The sequence below is a fragment of the Rhamphochromis longiceps genome, linkage group LG10, assembly GCF_057381845.1.
Source record: "Rhamphochromis longiceps isolate RC_006_pf linkage group LG10, R_longiceps_female_GT1.1, whole genome shotgun sequence".
Taxonomy (NCBI): domain Eukaryota; kingdom Metazoa; phylum Chordata; class Actinopteri; order Cichliformes; family Cichlidae; genus Rhamphochromis; species Rhamphochromis longiceps.
In genome coordinates this window covers 14801467-14820853 of record NC_140566.1, presented here as the reverse complement: position 1 = coordinate 14820853, position 19387 = coordinate 14801467, and the positions used below count along the sequence as shown (strand labels likewise).

At 44.3% G+C, this 19387-nt stretch overlaps 1 protein-coding gene across 4 annotated transcripts; it reads right to left on the bottom strand.

The window, feature by feature from the left end:
• Positions 1 to 1253: 1253 nt before the first annotated feature.
• On the bottom strand, positions 1254 to 17932 carry LOC146660503 (histone acetyltransferase KAT5-like). Of its 4 annotated transcripts, none has more exons than XM_085420393.1 (15): positions 17845 to 17932; positions 17698 to 17764; positions 16981 to 17049; positions 16485 to 16675; positions 15875 to 15949; positions 15246 to 15404; positions 15079 to 15153; positions 13192 to 13254; positions 12663 to 12911; positions 12451 to 12540; positions 12212 to 12352; positions 11998 to 12091; positions 11749 to 11908; positions 11576 to 11657; positions 1254 to 2768 (listed from the first exon to the last, which is right to left on the bottom strand). In XM_085420393.1, the coding sequence occupies exons 1-15, from the start codon at positions 17872 to 17874 to the stop codon at positions 2634 to 2636; spliced, it is 1680 nt and encodes a 559-aa protein (XP_085276519.1). In that variant the 5' UTR covers positions 17875 to 17932; the 3' UTR covers positions 1254 to 2633. The 4 variants fall into 4 exon arrangements, with proteins under 4 accessions (XP_085276519.1, XP_085276520.1, XP_085276521.1 ...); XM_085420394.1 differs by having other exon boundaries at positions 15881 to 15949; positions 17845 to 17931; XM_085420395.1 differs by lacking the exons at positions 17698 to 17764; positions 17845 to 17932 and having other exon boundaries at positions 15875 to 15941.
• Between the last annotated feature and the right edge of the window lie 1455 nt (positions 17933 to 19387).

Genomic DNA, 19387 nt, shown 5'->3' with positions numbered 1-19387 from the left:
CAGACACTGAGGTGTGATCCATTGTTACACATTTTACACATCCAGAGAGTAAACTGCAGTGTCGTGTTCAGCTGGGAAAGTGTGCGTTAGCAACATGCACCGTGCAGTCTAATAAAAACAAACAACATACAATTATCTAACATGCTAGAGTGCTGCTCTTCATGCAGGTTGTTACCAAATTTCTTCCAGTTGTTGTCTAACTCAGTTCCTCCGCCGCTCAAACACAATTACAGAGGTCAGGTTGTAATTACAGCTCCGCTCGACCGTCCTGTGGTTTCAACTTCAAATGTCGCACAGGTGATGGGTTCACAATACTGCCGCCTGGTGATCAAGCTTTATACTGAAACTCCGTGAAAATATTCTAAACCGTTTTTAATGTCTAATATGTTTACATTAAAAAAGAATTGATAAATTGACTGTAGTGAACATGATGTGTGCAGCTGTTATGTATAAAATCTAAAATGACCTGTTTTGCATCCGTTTTCCTCATTGCACCTACACTGTAATCAGCCGTCTTCTTTGTTTGGTCACATAAAACATGCTTATGTTATATTTGTTACCATTTCTGTTGCCCTCTTGGCCAGATCTCCATTGAAAAAGACATTTTATGAATGAGTATATAAAAGTCACTTTGTCAAAAACTGACTGCAGCTTCGATCTTGTGACAGGAATGTTCATTCTGGCCCAAAGACTGGATTCCATTCATGAGAAATATTTTTTGACATATTATAGGTCAACAAGTCCTTTATAACAGTTTCAATTCCTGCATTTTTTTTTTTTTTGGCACATACTTGAAATCACTTTTTGGCACCGGCTACAAATCGGGCTTGTATATAGCTCACGGACCACCTGCACCCCTTTTGATGACAGAGCCAACCTGTTAAAACAACTGCATAAACTTTACTGCGGAAAACTGGACTAATTAATAACAATTACGGCAATTTCTTCACCCTCTGTAAAGCATCTATTGGGCTGTATGGCACCTTTTGACAACCGGATCTCAAAGCTGGATAGCTTGTTTCACATTCCTGGTGCAGTAATAATTTCTTGCCAAACTGCACATTCTGACATGAACTGCATTCATTTTACATAAAAATGTATGTAATTTAATTTTACATACAAACTAACTCAATTTTGAACACCCTCTTTATGCACTGTGTCCACTGGGAATTTGTTACATTCATTTACATGGCTTAACCTGTCCACACAGATGAAAGTGGCTCTCAGACCAGAATAAACACAATAAAGACGCGTTGTTTTTAATCAATTCAGCCAGCTTTTCTTTTCTTTTTATATCAAACGTTCAAACGCTCTGAAGTGTTCCACATAAAGATATACTAAATCATTTCAACATCCTTTTCTGACATGTAAACATAAAACACAAAACTGAAGGTAAGATATCACTTTTAGGTCTTTTTTTTTTTAAACATTGTGCAGCTTGTTAGATAACATTGAGTAAAAAAGAAAGACGACTGTACATGAAATTTACATTCCTTAAAGTTCAACATGGCTTCTGTCATCAGTATGTACAGACACGGCAAATATACGTTTAAATCAAGAGGGGGTTGATATGCTTGAGTGATGAAAAAAAAGAAAAAGAAATATTGGCCTGAATGATCACAAACCAAGAACATATATAACTGCACAAACGTGTAACATAACTGATGCCTAGTTCTGAGTTTTATGTAATAAATAATGCAAAAGTATTGGGCTGTTCACATTTATAAATGAGCCTAGTAAAGTGACACTAAAAACACAGCCTGATGCATTATAATTATTATTAGCTAAGAAACATTAATATTCAGGCACTCGAAGAAAAACTTACCCCCCCCCCAAAAAAGTCTTAATGTACAATTTCCCTCTTTAAACTCTCAAAATAAACATCTGCCTTAGTCACAGGGAGAGTATAAAAGTATCCACAGTCTGATTTTAGTTCCTAATAACAACTATTCAATCTTTTATACCCAGGAAGAGGTTTTAGAGGTCCTGAAGCCTTGGAAAAAAAAAAAAACAACCTTTGAAAAACCTTCAAAGTAGAAAAAAGTAAATTTTGGAGTGTTGTTCAGGCATTAGTTTTGTTTCTTAATTATGACTCTAGTGAACTTTGTTGGAATACGAATGATCCTAATGACAACATTTTTACATGGCAGATGAGAGGGTGTGGCCACAGTGGTAGTCAAGGGAACAGCAACAACAACAAGAAGAGCAAATAAATGTACTTGAGTTTTACAAAATGTGGACTAACAGATGAAGCAGTTCTATAGGATCTAAAATCACGTGTATAAAAACAACCTTTCAGTGGTTTGTGCGTTTGTCATTTTACACTGATAGACAGTCACCTTTTTGTCATTTTTAATGCACTGTTTTGATCATAAACAGGATCTTTTACACAGTAGAAGGTGTGTTGTGTTTTTGGCGGTGTTACTGTTAACCAGTCTCTCCCTCTGCCCAGGTTTGACGGCCTTTTAGATTCACGATATAGAATGAACGTTTAACAAAACAATTCATGTTCACTGTTTATCGAAGAGAAGTCCTGGGTTCTTGATGAGAAAGCCGAGGGGAAACCTTGATCTGATCCACCGTTCGCGTCGGGTGTCTGCTGCCCTGGTTCTGGCGTCATTCAGCAACCAACTCTACCACTTCCCCCTTTTGCTCCAGTCCTTTGGAGTGAAGTGAAGGCATTTAGGATCTATGCGCAGGTGCCGCTTCTGCATGGCTCTCTCGTGTCCCTCCACAATGTCCTCTGACAGAGTCAGAATGTACTGACCCTGCATTCAAGAAACCAAAGTCAGTACACATCATTTTATCTGCTCATTTGAAAAGATGCTGATGCTCCACTGCTTTCAACTTCTTCAACTCACAAAACAGAGCCTTAAATATTTAAGGTGCGGCTGCAGTGTCGTAGCAACACCTCCCGCTCTGGGAGTGTTACTGCTTTTCCTCACAAAGCCATTAAATTAGGGCTTTTGCACTTTGAAAGCCACAAAAGGAGTATTAAAAAACAAAAAAACTGCTACAATGAGGCAAACCCACGAGTAATGATTACTGCTGCGAGAGACTGGCATGTGGTATACTAAAGCTGAGCTGAGACAAAGTCACCACCTGGATTTAAAATCATTGTTTACAAAACAACAGCGTTTTTTACACTGTAATGACCAATAGAAAGTCCAGGCTTTAACCCTATGGAGAATCTTTGGAATGTGCAGTCTTTTTGTGCTGTTTGTCTGTGAAGGTTCTCAGTCATCCAGGTCATCGTAGTCAAAGGAGCTTGCAAAGAAAAGCGTCTGGACTTCTTTAAGTTACTTGAAGACGTTTCGCCTCTCATCCGAGAAGCTTCTTCAGTTCTAAGGTCAAATGGTGGAGAGTCCCAGATATAAACCTAGTGGGAGTATCCCCCCACAGAGGGACAAAAGGACCCCCTGATGATCCTCTAATCGCCTGAGCCAAGGTGTGAAACTGGGTGTGGGTCCCAATCAGCCAGAGTTTCGGGTGAGTTCATTGTGAAACCTGGCCCCACCTTATCATGCGAATTCCTGAGGTCAGATGGCCCAGGATGTGAGTGGGCGTTAAGGCGTCTGGGGAGGGATCTCAAAACTGGATTATAAATGGCAGAGAGTTGGTGTCGTAAACCACCGCCTCTGTTCAAAGATGGTCGCTCACGAATGGTCTCACATTCAGGGCCTAGGTAACGCTAGAATGTTTTTATTGCCAGATCATACATGAATCGGCAGTATTGTTCAATCTCACTGGTAGTCGCTTCAGTCGCTTCATGGGAAGTTGAGAAAAATCATCTGTGGTCCCGCCCACTTCCCCATGATCAGTGTTGATTTAGCCCATATATGCGTGAAGTCACAGCTCGCCGTTTAGTTTCTACTATTTCTTTTTTCTTTTTTTTATCTTCAAAGCTCGCCGAACGAACATTCAACCTCTTTCATTTGGTTAAGGAGAAAAAAAAGACTTCTAAGTGACGAATCACCAAGCTGAACGGGTGCTAGAATTCTGCTTACAGGGCTCGCAAAATTTCAAAATCCCAGGTAGCCCTTTGGGCAGGGACTCTTCAGTTTTTAGCAGCCCAAAATAAATTTAAGTAGCCCGAATAACAAAGAGAGCAATTTTTTGATTGATGTTTTGTTTCCTTTACAATATTATACATTAATGTATAATATTGTAAAGGAAACAAAACATTAATCAAAAAATTGTTGAAACACAAATTACAACATTGTATAAAAATTACAATCATCAACTCAAATACTTGGCTCTAATTGAACAGAAATTTCTATGAACTTGTAAGAACTGTGTAGGACATGAATCAGTCTGTGTCAGATCCTGAATTTGAAATTTCCACTGAAGTCACAGGTAAGAGACAAGTGGAACCAAGATCTAGGCCATTTGCTTTTTGAAGTTTGCAAAGACTGCTAAATTTTGCCAGTGGTAGTTCACTCTTTGCAACATAGTACGCTGTTCTAAACAGATTTCTCAGGTTTATTTTTAGTATGTTATTTGCAATTGGTGTTTGTTCTGGGAAAGATATTGCAGACTGAGCAACAATGCATTTCTTGCATTTCTCATAGGTTCTAATGGGGGCCTTTCTTAAAATGACTGGTTCCAGTAACAAAGGCGCTTGTCGACTCAGAAATCGAGAGAAAACCAACAACACACCCGGCAGAACATTATGTTATTTACACGGGTGCACATAAGTGGTCCGCATGTGCGCATTCGCTGTCAAAATAAAAGACGCGCACCAGATAAGAAGTTGCAACGCGCGTTTGCGTCCATATAAAAAGCACTGTTTTTGTCCGCTAGAGTGGGATTTTCATGGCACATTCTGCACCACATCTCTGTGCGTTCATCATTTGTTTGAAGCCAGCTCACCTCCTGCAACCACTTTCCCGAGAATACGGAAAAGTGGTTGCAGGAGGTCCGAACCACAAAAGACTCCTGACATTTCTTTGGAGGTGGAGGAACACCAAAGTAATTGCTTAAAGGAGCTTGATTCTTCGACATCTTTAAGAGTTCTAAACAAATGTCTGTCCTCCTCCTGAAAATCTTATGTACGCAAACACGCGTTGCAACTTCTTATCTTGTGCGCGTTTTTTATTTTGACAGCGAATGCGCACCTGCGGACCACTTATGTGCAGCCCCGGTTATATAGCTCGTCATATTGCAGCCACAGAAATTCTTTTGTCCATGAAACCATAAAGCTGCACTTTCTTTTTGCCTTATAGTCTGATTTGTCATAACTTTTCCGTTTTGTGGTAAGCTTTTCTTTGGCTGTCACTTCTTCACCCTGACCTGTCTTATTTGGCTCAGCAGAACTAAAATATATATCCTGCTGCTTTTACACAGGCACTCACATAACGCTCAGCGTTCCCTTTCAGTCGATTCACTCGGTACAACACATAAGTATGGGATATCACGCCCTCGCGTGTCCTGGCTGAAGAAACCTTTATTCACGCCTTTACGGCAGATGACGTGTGATGACACGCGCAAGGCCCCGCCCGCACATATAGCCGCTGCCATCACCGTCATCCCTCAGTTCTTACGCTCTTCACCTCGCTGAGAACACCTCTGCTGAGTTGGGCTAGCTAGCTACTGCTAGTTAGCTCCGTTGTCTGCCAACTTGAACCTAGCTTAACTGCCCCTGTTGGTGTTAGCCTCCACCGCCCAGCTGGTGCGTAGGCTGCCCGCGGAGCGCTATTTTCAAGTTTTTCTTGTGCAGCGTTTCGCTTTGCGTTTTGGGAATGGACTCCAAACCGAAGCGAGCAAAGCAGAAATCTTCTGTTCGCCCCTGTCCTCAGGGATGTGGTTTCTCTTTGCACGACAGCGACCAGCACGATGCCTGCCCTGTCTGCCTGGGGATCGTCCACGCTAGGAGAGCGTTGACGGAGCCCGAAGCTTGTGCGTTTTGTCGCCAGCTCCGACGCTCGACCCTGGAAAGACGGGTGACGTTTGTGGAAAGAGTGCTGGGACGCTCGGCTGTCGCACGGCATGACCCTCTTCTTTCCGAGTCTGGAGCCCCGGCTTCGTCCGAGTCCGAAGACGAAAATTTTCAGGTCGATGTCCCCGCGATTAGCTGGGCTGACCACATGGAATACGTTGACGGGTTAGCCGATGACGGACCGGAACCATGCAGGAGCGCTGACGGGCTTCAGCCTGGGTTGAAGCCCGCCAGCGCTCCCCAGGAAGACGATGACGTGCTGGACATCGGCCTGGACATCCATGGTTTGTCGGAGGATGAGCAGGAGAGCTCATTGTCGACCCAATATGCCGCCGCTGCTGCGCCGGTCGGCCACGATGACACCTCTCTTTTCTCCCTGTTTCGCCGTGCCGCTGAGAAGCTGCAGGTGGACTGGCCCTCTCCTCCACCAGCTCGGAAGCCGTCGCGGTTTGCGGGTTTTTTCCTTCCACCGGAGCCCGCAACGGCCAAAAACTGCCTCCCCATGTTCCCAGACTTTCTCTGCGAGCTAACAGCGTCATGGGACAAACCTCTGTCTACCCGCGTCACTGTGCCCGGCTATGGACAGTACATGGAATTGGACGGCGCCGAGGGAGCTGGTTTAGCTAACCCACCCCCTATGGAGCCGTCTCTGGCTGCTTATCTGGCCCCGTCCCATAACCATGGTGTCGGTGGCCCCGCAACTCTGCCGTCCAAGCACTGCAGATTCTCGGCCTCGCAGCTGGAGAAGATTTATCGGGCTCAGGCCGGCACCGCTCGAGCCATGAGCTCCGTCACCATGCTCCAGACGTACCAAGCAATGTGCCTGGCGGAGCTTGGATCGCTGGTTCCGGAGGACAGCCCGCTGTCACCTCTTCTTAACGAGGTTAGAGTCACCACGGATTACATCCTCCGTGCGTCTCGCTGTGCAGCGCTCTCCCTGGGCAGAGGGATGGCTTCGACAGTGGTGGCGCAGAGGCACCTGTGGCTGACCCTCTCCGACGTCCCTGATAGAGACAGAGCTGTGTATCTGGACGCACCAGTGTCTGCGGCTGGGTTATTCGGACATTCACTTGAAGCCATTCAGGCTAGATTCGATCTGAGGAAGAAGCAGACGGAAGCTCTGCGCGACATCATCCCCAGACGCCAGCCCCAGCCCAAGCCCACTGCTAGCTCTCACAGGCCCGCCGCTCCTCTGACAGCTGGCAAGAGACCGGCGCCCACTGCTGGAGTGGGAGGGCCGCCGGCGAGAGCACGTACTCCGGCCCGAGCTCCACGCCAGTCGGCCTGGGGCAAAGGCCCTCCCCCGGGCCCCCGACGGGACCCGACGCCCAGGAGGAAGAAGCCTCAGCCCTCCTAGCTGTGATTGCGAGTGGGGAAGGGATCCGGCAGCAGGGAGACGCTGCTCTTACCCCTCTGTTGCCGCACAAGAGGTGCCGCTTAAGTTCTGTTCAGGTTGTCAGCCCCAGAAGGCGCTGCACTTCCCTATCGCGGTCTCCCAAGCACATAACCCCTGCACACGGTTCAGATGTGTTGAATGTTCAAGCGACCACATCGAGTGTTCCCGCTGTTTTTCATTGTTATGCCCCGGAAAAGGTGCACCCAACAAAATGTATAAATGTACATGTTCCCATGTTGCAATCAATAAAGAGTGTTGTTTACTCTCAAACAATCTCAAATGCTCAACCTGCAGGCGAAATGAGCCAGGTCAGGCAGGGGATGCAGTCCCCTGCAGACACACTGGGGGGCGACGGCGCCCCGCCGTCAGTGCTGCAGGCCAGCCGGCTGGCTGCTCACTTCCCTCAGTGGCGCGCTTGCGCCCCCTCTCCGTGGGTGCTGCAAACCGTTGCCATGGGTTACCGGTTGCAGTTCCGGGTCAAGCTGCCTCGTTTCCAAAGAGTCGTGAACACGATTGTCAACCCCGAGGCAGCCTTGGTACTCAGAGAGGAAATACAGGCGCTATTACAGAAGAGAGCAATACGGGTGGTCCCCGCTTCGGAGACGGACAAAGGTTGGTACAGCCGTTATTTTGTCATTCCGAAGAAAGGGGGAGGGCTTCGTCCCATCCTCGACCTGCGAGTCTTGAACACGTACCTGCGAACGTACAGGTTCAAGATGCTAACACTCAGACAGCTCCTGAGTGCAGTCGGCCCGGGAGATTGGTTTGCGACAATCGATCTAACAGATGCTTATTTTCATGTCGCTATACACCCGAAACACAGGCAGTTTCTGAGGTTTGCATTCGAGGGCGTAGCCTACGAATACCTAGTGCTGCCGTTCGGGCTGTCGCTCGCTCCCCGCACCTTTACGAAATGTGCCGAGGCAGCGCTAGCGCCCCTCAGGAAGAGGGGCATCCGCATCTTGGCCTACCTGGACGACTGGGCTCTCGTGGCTTGCTCCAGAGAACAGGCGGAGACGCAGCTGTCGCGGGTTCTGTCACACATTCAGACACTGGGGTTCTCTGTGAACTTTCAGAAGAGCTCGCTAATCCCAGGTCAACAGATCGCTTTTCTCGGTCTGGAAATATGCTCTCTTTCCAGCCGCGCACGGTTGTCAGAGCACAGAGTGGCCGCGTTTCATCGCTGCCTCGCTCAATTTCAGCTGGGACGCAGACTGCGTTTCCAGACGATATTGCGCTTGTTGGGCATGATGGCATCTATGATCGCCGTAGTGCCGCTTGGGCTGTTGAAAATGAGAGCGTTTCAACGCTGGACTCTCTCTCACCGTTTGTGTGCTTCGCGTCACCTCCGGAGGAGGCTGCCGGTAACTGCGTCTTGCATGCTAGCTCTCCGTCCTTGGAGGGAGCCCGGGCTACTGCACCAGGGCTCTCGGATTGGGAGGGTGTTGTTTCGCAAGGTGGTGTCCACAGATGCTTCCCTAAGTGGGTGGGGAGCGCTGTGCGAGGGTGCGTCAGTGAGAGGGATCTGGTCCGCGGCTTAGCGCCAGCTGCACATCAACCACTTAGAGCTGTTAGCAGTGTTCTTAGCTCTAAAGCGTTTCCGTCCAGTCCTGCAGGGCCAGCATGTCTTAGTCAGGACGGACAATTCAACAGTGGTGTCTTATATAAACAGGCAGGGAGGAACACGCTCTCTTCCCCTGTTGCAGCTGTCTCGCTCTCTGCTGTTATGGTGCAGTGTTCATTTTCTGACTCTAAGAGCCACCCATGTCCCGGGCCACCTGAACCTGGGGCCGGACCTTCTCTCCAGGGGGGGTCCTCTGGTGAGAGAATGGAGGTTACACCCTTCAATAGTGGCTCAGATTTGGGATCTATTTGGCGAGGCGCAAATAGATCTTTTTGCTTCCAGGGTGAATGCTCACTGCCCCCTGTACTTCTCCATAATCGACCACGATGCACCCTTGGGCTTGGACGCGCTAGCGCACCAATGGCCAGACGTGCTCCTGTATGCATTTCCCCCAGTGGAAATGATATCTCCAATTCTGGAGAGGGTGCGTCGGCATTCCCTCTCTCTGATCCTGGTGGCCCCTTGGTGGCCTGCGAAGTCGTGGTATGCAGAAATAATCAGCCTGCTTGCAGCAAGTCCTTGGCAGCTTCCTCTCCGCAGGGATCTCCTCTCTCAGGCGGGGGGGGAAGTGTTTCATCCGCGCCCGGATCTGTGGCACCTTCATGCTTACCTGCTGAGAGGTTAAACTTGGTTGCTAAGGGTCTGCCACCTAGTGTGGTAGCGACGATTCAGAGCGCCAGGGCCTCGTCTACTAGAGGCTTGTACGCTTACAAATGGCGAGCCTTCGAGCGATGGTGCCAGGACCGCCACACTCTCCCATTTCAGTGCTCTATTGTGGATGTTTTGACATTCCTGCAGGAGCTGTTGGATAAAGGCCTTTCGTTTTCGACGATCAAGGTTTATTTAGCGGCTATATCTGCTTGTCATATCGGTTTTGACGGGGTGACACCAGGTGCGCATCCCCTCGCCGTGCGTTTTCTGAAAGGGGTTCGCCGGCTGAGGCCCGTGCTTAAGTCCAGTGTCCCGGCTTGGGACTTGTCTTTGGTGCTGGAGGCCCTTTGTGGCCCTCCGTTTGAACCCGTTGAGTCGGTAGATATGAAACTTCTTTCGTATAAGACCGCATTACTTCTCGCTTTGGCCTCGGCGAAGCGAGTGGGGGACCTTCATGCGCTGTCTGTGCATCCTGCCTGCACGCAGTTTTCTCCTGATGGCCGCAAGGTCGTATTGCGTCCGAATGCCGCCTATCTTCCCAAGGTCATGCCTGCATCTTATAGTTCAATGGAGTTTGAGTTGCTGAGCTTTTGCTCCCCTCCTTTTGAATCTGAGGAGCAGAGGAGGGTGCATTCTCTTTGTCCGGTGCGTGCGCTACGCACCTACATTGAGCGCACTCGGGATGTGCGTTTGTGTGACCAGTTGTTTGTCTGCTTCGCTAATCCGAATAGAGGTAGAGCTCTGTCCAGACAGAGGCTGTCCCACTGGATTGTAGAAGCTATCTCGCTGGCATACAGCACCGGAGGTTTTGCGTTGCCCCACGGGGTGGGAGCTCATTCCACCAGGGGGATGGCGACCTCATGGGCTCTTTTTAGAGGGGTGCCTGTGGCTGATATTTGTGCAGCGGCTAATTGGGCGTCGCCGCACACTTTTGTGCGGTTTTATCGGTTGGACGTTACAGCCCCTTCGGTGGCTCATGCTGTCCTTTCTGCTGGGTCTACCACTCACTAAGGATGTGGTGGTCCCGTTCCGGTTCGGTGGCTGCTCTGCGGGGCGTGTATATAGGTCCCATACTTATGTGTTGTACCGAGTGAATCGACTGAAAGGGAACGGTTAGTTATGTCTATAACTTCTGTTCCCTGAAGGAGAGGAACGAGGTACAACACAGGGTGGCCCCACTGAGCAGTTGGCTCGGTGAAGAGCGGCTATCGAACTGAGGGATGACGGTGATGGCAGCGGCTATATGTGCGGGCGGGGCCTTGCGCGTGTCATCACACGTCATCTGCCGTAAAGGCGTGAATAAAGGTTTCTTCAGCCAGGACACGCGAGGGCGTGATATCCCATACTTATGTGTTGTACCTCGTTCCTCTCCTTCAGGGAACAGAAGTTATAGACATAACTAACCGATTCTCTGCGCGATCAACCTCTCACATGTTTAAGCTTGCTGCGGGAGATTTCACTTGTCATGTTTGCATAGTAAGGTAACGATTGATAAGACGATGTCAGAGGAATTGGTGCACAAATTATCATCACTCACAGATCAGTGCTGTCGCTCTCTATACACAGTTCACGCGATTGCAAAGTGAAAGCAAAAAACAAGCGCAAATTCAAACGCGATTTTAATATGTCACATATTGACAGTGGCTCACCGATGCCAATGACATAATTACCCAGCTACATTTCCGAAAGAATGCAAAAGCATTGACATATATTTTTCCTTCCTACGATAGTCCGACGGGCAGGGCAGAGATAGATTTTGGTAGCCCGACTGGAAAAAATCGCTAGCCTCGCTAGCGATTTTGCGAGCCCTGGCTTACCTCTAGAAAAAACATTTCCCATCTGTGTGTTATTCAAATTAAAAATTCAAGGCTTCAGAGTTTGGGTCTTTAGCATTTCAAATCTAATTAAACGTGTATTTTCAAGAAAAGTGTAAACAGTTAATTTACAGTTGGTGCTCATCTCTCACCTTATAATAGTTGATTAGGTTGAGGTACTGAAGTGTTGAAATAACATCTTCTTTCTTTACACTTGTGATCTCACTGATCTCACTGCAAGTACAAAGACGACACATTTCAGCTCCAAACATGCATCTATAAACATTTTTTTATAGCTCATATAAGATCCAGAATATTTGCTTACTTGATGGTAATCTGTGGTCTTTCACCATTGTCTGGTTTAAGGTCCATAAGGATTTCCAAGATGGTCTGGGACCAGTAAGAGCGATAGGACAAGAGACCGAGATCAGAAAGCGGCTTTTCGGGAGTTCCCGTCTTCCCTTCTACTTTGGACAGCTCATAACCTGGCAGACACAAACAGATGTTTACAAGAGGTGACATGAAGACAGAAATGTTCATAACTTAAAAAACTGGCTGATGATACGACACTTACTGAACTCAATGAGCAGTTTGCCGTAACCTCTTCGCTGGTAAGGAGGCAAGGTGAGGATGCAGGCAACGTTGTAATCTTCAGTTGATTCCTTTTCCTGCACAAAGGGAAGAAAAATAATGATAAGCTTTGGAAACTCCTGCTTACATAGAGGCATATTTCCTGTTATGAGTGCACTATCACAGTGTGGAAAAAATTCTCTGCCTTATCTGTGCACCTTAGAGAAGTAGCCCACTATATGGAAGCCTTTGGAGTCGTACTCTGTCATTACGTAGAAGAGGAAAGGGTCTGTGTCGTAATACAACGTCTTGTGGTCGAGGAAACACTTTGCGAGTAAACACAGGTTCTGGGAATAGTTCTGGAAAAATATAAAAACATGTATTAACCACAAATAAACAACAATAAATATCTGGTGAATAAAAAAGAAAGAAAGAAAAGAAGCATCACACCACTAACTTTGTTTTTCCTGCCGTCGATCTCAAAGAATGAGATGGTGCCTTTGCGGTAGATCTCATTGCCTGGAGGATGCCTTAGATTACATTTGGTCTGAAAAAAGAAAGAAATAAAAAATAAACCTAACAACACAAGCAATGTCAAACAATCTTAGAAGCACAGATTTCAGGTGTAAGCTGTTAACATAACCAAGGTTTAGAGAACAAAAGTCTTACCAAATGCCTCTGAAGACACTTGAGGCTTTTGAGGTACTTGAGACAGAATTCACAGAGGTAGAGGATGGGCAGCGAGGTGAGTTCCTGTGGGTATGGAGAGAAGTACCAAGGCTTCAGTCTGTGCCGTCCCAGCTCTATACACTCAATGTTCTTCATCCGGGTGACGATGTCGTCATGGCTGCGATCGGACACTAAACTGCCTGTCATGCGGGGTGCAGAGGGAATGCCATCTGAGCTGTCCTGGGAATCCTGGTGGTACAAAATGTGAAGATTACACAGATGACACACTTATGCAGCAGTTATTCTCAAGTGCTTCAAATGTGTTTGAACAAAAAGCTGATTGATCACAGATTTCTTTAACAACAACAAAAAAAAGGTAATATGATTAATCAGAGTACATGTTTAGTCCAGAAAGACTAAACTTGGGTCTGAGGTAAGCAGCACCTCTGATTTATTGGACCCACTAAGGCACAGTTGAATTTGGAAAGCAACACACAATCAACGGGCAATAATAGGAAATTAAACAGACCTCTGGTGGTGGTAGAAAGACACTGGCACTTTGAGGCTTGTTATACTGCAAAACCTTTATCATCTAGCAGAAAAAGACACAAAAACACAGGCTTTAATGTGTAAAATCCAGGTTGGCTGCATGAGGAGCCCGTCAGCTTTGACTGGTGATCATAATCACAGAGACAGACATGTTAGACAGTGAATGAAGAGTGGGGTAAAGAACAAACACAAACATTCATCTCATGTGGATTTGACAGATTTGTTAATGTTTATGAAGAACCTAATGGCCACTGTCATCACCGCTGATGTGAGAGCGCTGCAGGTTGGCATAAAACATGAGAGTACAGCAGCGTACATGTAGCTTGATGGAGAAAACAGAACATCCCGGGTTACACTAAACCCTCAAAAGCAGCAAACGCTGAAAATGTTTTGTCAAACAACGTTTTTGAGACACAAAATTACAATTACAGGCTCCTGGTAAAATGTGGTGTCAGGATTCTTGGTCAGATTCATTTAAATAGGATAGTTTTGTTTTTTTAAAGAGCCACACATCAACTCAAACATAGACCCACACAGGAGAATCAATGAAATGCTCATTGAATATTTTAAAAAGCTGCAGAATTTAGCCAGAGCTGATGCTGAAAAATAAAAATATATGAAAGCACAACATACAGTCCTCAATACTTGCCAGCATATAATATGTTATTGTGCCCATTAGCTAGAATGAAATGTATGACAAAGTAATCAAACAACCTAAATATAAATAAATAAAGAGCAAGTTCTTTTTCAGGAGGATTGTTAAGCCAACAAGCCATAACTAAATAGCTGCAAATGTAATTCCCTGTTTTAAACACCACAATAAACACGAGCTAAGAACACATCAATACATAAAAACACACTAATGAATTTTTTGTGGTGGTCAGAAGGGAAACAGTGGGTGAGAAATGAAAAGGGAAACACACACACACACACACACACACACACACACACACACACACACACACACACACACACACACACACACACACACGGTAAAGAAAGGGGGAAATTAAAGAATGACAAAGCAATCTTTAAAAAACCAAAACATTTTCATCATTATGATTGCACGTGGGGTTTATAAACAAATACATGACAGCAATAATTTATCACATTTGAATCCTGTGCAGTGATGTTGACATTTTATATGGGTACAAAGTTTTTTGGGGGGATAGTGATTACTCTTTTCCTTATTTTCTGTCATATATGCACACCTTTACAGATGTGGATGGTCAGAATAAATTTGGCCAGAGTTCAAAAGGTCAACATATGTACAAGTAATTGCTGTAAGGCAAAAGCTCACACTCTGCTTCAGCCAGTTTTTCTACTCTTAAATCCACGTGATGAGAGCGGCATTCCTAAGGATATCCATGAATTAGTCATCATGGAGACCTCGTCCACCTGCTGCTCAAACATTTTTTTTGCATGGAGCAGCCAATCAAAAGAAAGCGGACTTAAACGGAGGAGAAACGAGGCTAATAATTCTCATTCCAGACAGAGGATGAACTCAGCGGCTGCACCAGGGTCTCATACAGGATAAGTAAGCATTATTTTGAATTGTGAATCATGAAAAGCTACTTTAAAAAAGTCCAAGAATTAAAATATGGTGCTGGAAATAAGCACAATAGGTCCCCATAATAAAACAAATATGTCCTATTACAACAGTATAGACCTTGTGCAAGAACCGTGCACCAGTCTGAATGAATGTCACCAGCTGCACCGGAGAATGCTCCAGTGAGCGGACTGTGACGCTTTGCAAAATGCATTCTAATACAACTCCACAAAACCAAACACAGACAGACTCTTAACAAATTCAAAAAATGAAGCGAATAACACGACCACAAACATGCAGTAAATCAAGGTAACGCACCTCGTCAGTTCCCCCACAATTAGCTTTTCTTTTCCTCCCAGGTGGAGCGGGGATGAGTCGTCGGGCGTTGCCATTCTGTTGTGAGTAGGACATTAAAAGATATTCATTAGCAAATAGGAGAAAGGAAAAAAAACAAAAGAGAGAGAATTTAAGAGGATTTTCTTTACCGTTGTGAGCTCATGGTCTTCACGGGACTTAAAGGTGGGCGTCTCTCTCACGGCAGGAAAAACAGCTGCCTGAGTGGCTTCAGCTGAACTTGGCAGGGAGGGCACAGGGATGACCGGGGGTACCTGAGGAGCCACGGGGGCAGGCTCTACTTTCCTCTTCTGCAGCAAACAAACAGTGTTAGAGATTCAGCTTTAAGATTGAATACAAACAAACCAAACAAAGGTGAATTTGATGGGATTTGTTTTTCATGTCAACGTAATCAGAGGCTTGATTAAAAGCCGGGGACTCCATTTGTATTCAATGAAGAGTGACATCTTGATATCAAGATGCTTTTTCAGACAGAACTAAGACTGTGCATCTTTAATAGCCACAGCAAATCAATTTATTTCTCCAAATCTCAGCTAATTTGCAGGTTAACCAATGTAAATACACCCCATTAAACCTGGTATTAAATGTGATGGCAGCAGATGGGCTTCACTTCCTATTACAAATCTTCATTTGGATACACTCTATATTAAACGTTACTTTACCTTATAGCTCTACATTAACAGTGGGATCATCACACAAGAATCACATTGACACCAGGTTTAAAAAGGTCTCAGTAATTTGTGGAGTGGGTGAATTCTACTTGTACCGGCGTGGGGAGGGTTTTGCCTCTGGAAGGAGCTGTGGCAGTTTGTACGTTGAGATCTAGACTCTTCCTCTGAATTGAACGGAAAGGAAGAGAAGGAAGCGGGTTAACACTGGGATAATTCATGTTAACCCTCAGGTTAATACTGAGGAATTCAATTCACACAAAATCCGACTAAAGGTTTAATCATAAAACGAGAGTTTCACCGTTTGAGTGGCATGTGTTTGATAAAGAAGTATTAACACAGAAATGTAAGACTGAAAAAAGAGGATATTGATATTTTGTTAAAAACAGGGTCCTCTATAACATGATGCCCTTTTATTTATCTATATTTTTATTGTTATTATGGCTGCATTTCCTGTGGGTAGACTGTTACAAATCAGTGCTCAAGCAGCATAAAGCACACTGCAGCTTATTAAAGTGACCATGGAAAGCTTATACCATGCATCAATGGAAGTGAACAGCAACAAACATGAAATTTACCATCATGCAGGTTTTTCTATAAAATGAATAAAAACCACACAACACAGAAATTAAGACTGACATCATTTCTTAATACTGTGAGAATTATAATTACATTGCTTTAAATGACACGTGGACTCCTTACCACTTCTCTCTCTCTCTCTCTCTCTCTCTCTCGCTCTCTTTCTCTCTCTCTTTCTCTGTCTCTCTCCGGAGAACTAGGACGGGAACCTGAAAGACCGTTCTTGGTTGGTGTTTTAGCATCTTTCTTGGGGAACTGAAGCTTCTTCATGTCCAGCCTTTCTGTTGTGACCCACTCATCCAGACGTTTGTTGACTTAAACACACAGACAAAGAGAGACAGAGTGGTGATTTGATGTGTGAAGATCTTTAGCTCATAACATGAAAGGAAAAGAGGGGGGGGGGGAATCAAAAGCTATGTGTACAAAGCTATAATTCTGAATTGATCCAAATAAGACAAAAAAAATGAATTACTAAATAAATGCAAATCTGCTTTGCAATCTTTGATAATAACTTAATAAACAAACCTTAAAAGGTGTAATTAACCTTGGTGTATGTTTACTAAACTGGGGCTGTGAAATCTTGAGAAAAACCAAGACGACTGACACAAAATATACTCACAGTCAATGTAGTGAACATAGTAGAGCTTTCTACTAGAAACTTCCTTCACACTCAGGATTTCAGCCAGTGCTGTACAAAGCAGAGACAATCGTTGTGATGCTTTTCTATGAAACACTGTAGCTTTAACACACTTAACATTAAATACACAGGCATGTGATAAAAGTTACTGTTTACATTCCAATGCTAAAAATAAACCAAAGGTGCACAAAATCTACTTTAATGTGAGATTTTAAATGTCCTATAATGTAATTATTTATGCTGAGGTATCAGGATTATAAAGTCTAAGTGCAATGCCCAATTAAATTTGGTTTAAATACCATTTGTGCTTTAATTTTTTTGTTGTTGTTGTTGTTAAAAAGGAATGTGTTAAAAAAGATTACTATGGACCAAACTGAGTGCCAAGAGAGTAAGAGAGAAAACCTGATAAATTCGCTCTCAAATTTGTAAACATCACTGATGCCACCTGCATTTAGTACTTTTTTTCTATAAAATGTGAAACTAAGTAAAATTAAGAACTGGCAATTTAATTTCCGAGGGAGTGGCAGCAGTTTTCTTAAGTCTTCCAATTGAATTCATACACACTTTACAGCAGCATGCACCATCCGTGGCCATGGTGTTTACAGCGCTTTAACTGGAGGCCGGGGCTTCTGGTAACAACAGCTGAGCTGAGCTCCTTAGCATTAGCTTAGCATATAAAAAAAAACGGACAATACTTACGCCATTCGTCTTCGTGTTCTTGGTTTTTACGAAGAACCGGGAGGCGACAGCCCTCCACAATCTCGACCTGTAAATAACAACACATTTATTTATACTCTGAAACCGGTCAATGTGCCTATATTAACATTATATCTTTCTTAAGCCTACCGAAGATGAGTTGTCCGCCATTTTCGTCATCTGTGCGAGGAGGAGCGGGGTGTTGTGGGAAAATGCCGGTCCACAGCAAAGATGAAATATACGGCAAGATGAAACTTCCTAAAGGAGCCGCGGAAAACCAACCCGGAAGCTAAGCGAGGGGGTGTTTCTGAAACGATTCACTTGGCATAAAAGTGTGAAAACGAAAGGTAAAATACATTTTTTTTTTAAACTTTATTTTTTGTTAAGTAACTGAAACCAATGGAGGATTGTTTCCACCTCTAAAAAAACTAGTCAAAGCTAGTCAAAAGTTTATTTATCTCAAAATTTCGACTTAATAACGGGAAGTCCCCCCCTCAGTTTTGAGTTATTTTCTCAGAAGTTTGTGAGTCAAAGTTTTGAGACGATAACCTATAATTTGGACTAATGGACTGCTATTTATTTATTTATTAGTGGAAAAAGAAAGCTACTATAGGATCATAACATCTACCAAAAAGCTAACCAAAATAACATAATATTTTTTTAATAGTTAGTTTTTGTCAATTTGGTTACATTTGTCAACATAACTGGCATTAACCAGTATGTCTACTGATAAGGGGCTATCATTATGACTGAAAGCCACATGTCTGTATCAGAACATTGTACTGAGCTTAAATAATCACACAGGTACTAATTAAAAGATTAAAACAGTAGCAATGACACTGTGGAAACTAACTGAAACTAAACTGAGCTGAAAACAATAACGTGTTCAACTACCTTGAATTATTTCATTTAATTGTTATTTTTACTTAGTTTATTCAATTGCTTTTTGCACTGTTTTAAATTCATTAACCAGGTATGATTTGATTATATAGCATTACTTTGTTTGAGAAGAAGTGACCCCTTTGTTTTGATTACTAATATCTTGTCCCTTTAATTAGATGTTTTACCATCATCATAAAGTAACCTTGCGTCACATGCTTAGTTATGGGGTCAGCTCTGTTGAGGTCCACATTAGCAACCTGAGAAGCATCTGTCCAGTGAAGTTATTGCAATCTCCACCATTCTTTTCTAATGAACCTCTTGAGCCACATTTGCATTTCACTGTCATTAAATGCTACAATTGACTGCATCCTTGATCAGGGCCTACAGATCTGCAGCTGGCTGTGTAAGAGTTTATTATGAGGTGTTTTTGAACATCATCTTCACTGTGTGGTGATAGGGAATACTCAGAGAGCCCTCCAAGCATTGAAACACCAGCTGCACTTTACAGAGCTGTAACAGCAGAGAGCCGTGTTATCATTCTCTGTCTTTATCTTTCAAGGCCTTGTAGTTCATTAAATAAAGCTTCAGTGGGAGTTGAAGAATATTAATGCTGTGCCTCTACCACTTTTATGTGTTTTATTTATATTTCAATGCAGGTAAGAGTTCATGGGATATCGGGCCTGCTGGGATCACCAAGCCTACCTAATGAGTTTCATCTCTGACCAGTTTATCCAACAGTGAAACACATTAGAATTTCACACTAGCAGTTACCTTCAATGACCCCATTATTCTGAGTACAATCGTGAAGTCT

What these genes read in the sequence shown, in the direction of transcription:
- LOC146660503 (XM_085420393.1), bottom strand. Translation starts at nt 17,874, where the DNA reads ATGACGAAAATGGCGGACAACTCATCTTCG. An exon ending in GAGAGAGAGAGAGAGAAGTG is followed by an intron (nt 15,950 to 16,484) that starts GTAAGGAGTCCA and finishes CGTTCAATTCAG; the next exon opens with AGGAAGAGTCTAGATCTCAA. An exon ending in AAGACCATGAGCTCACAACG is followed by an intron (nt 15,154 to 15,245) that starts GTAAAGAAAATC and finishes TACTCACAACAG; the next exon opens with AATGGCAACGCCCGACGACT.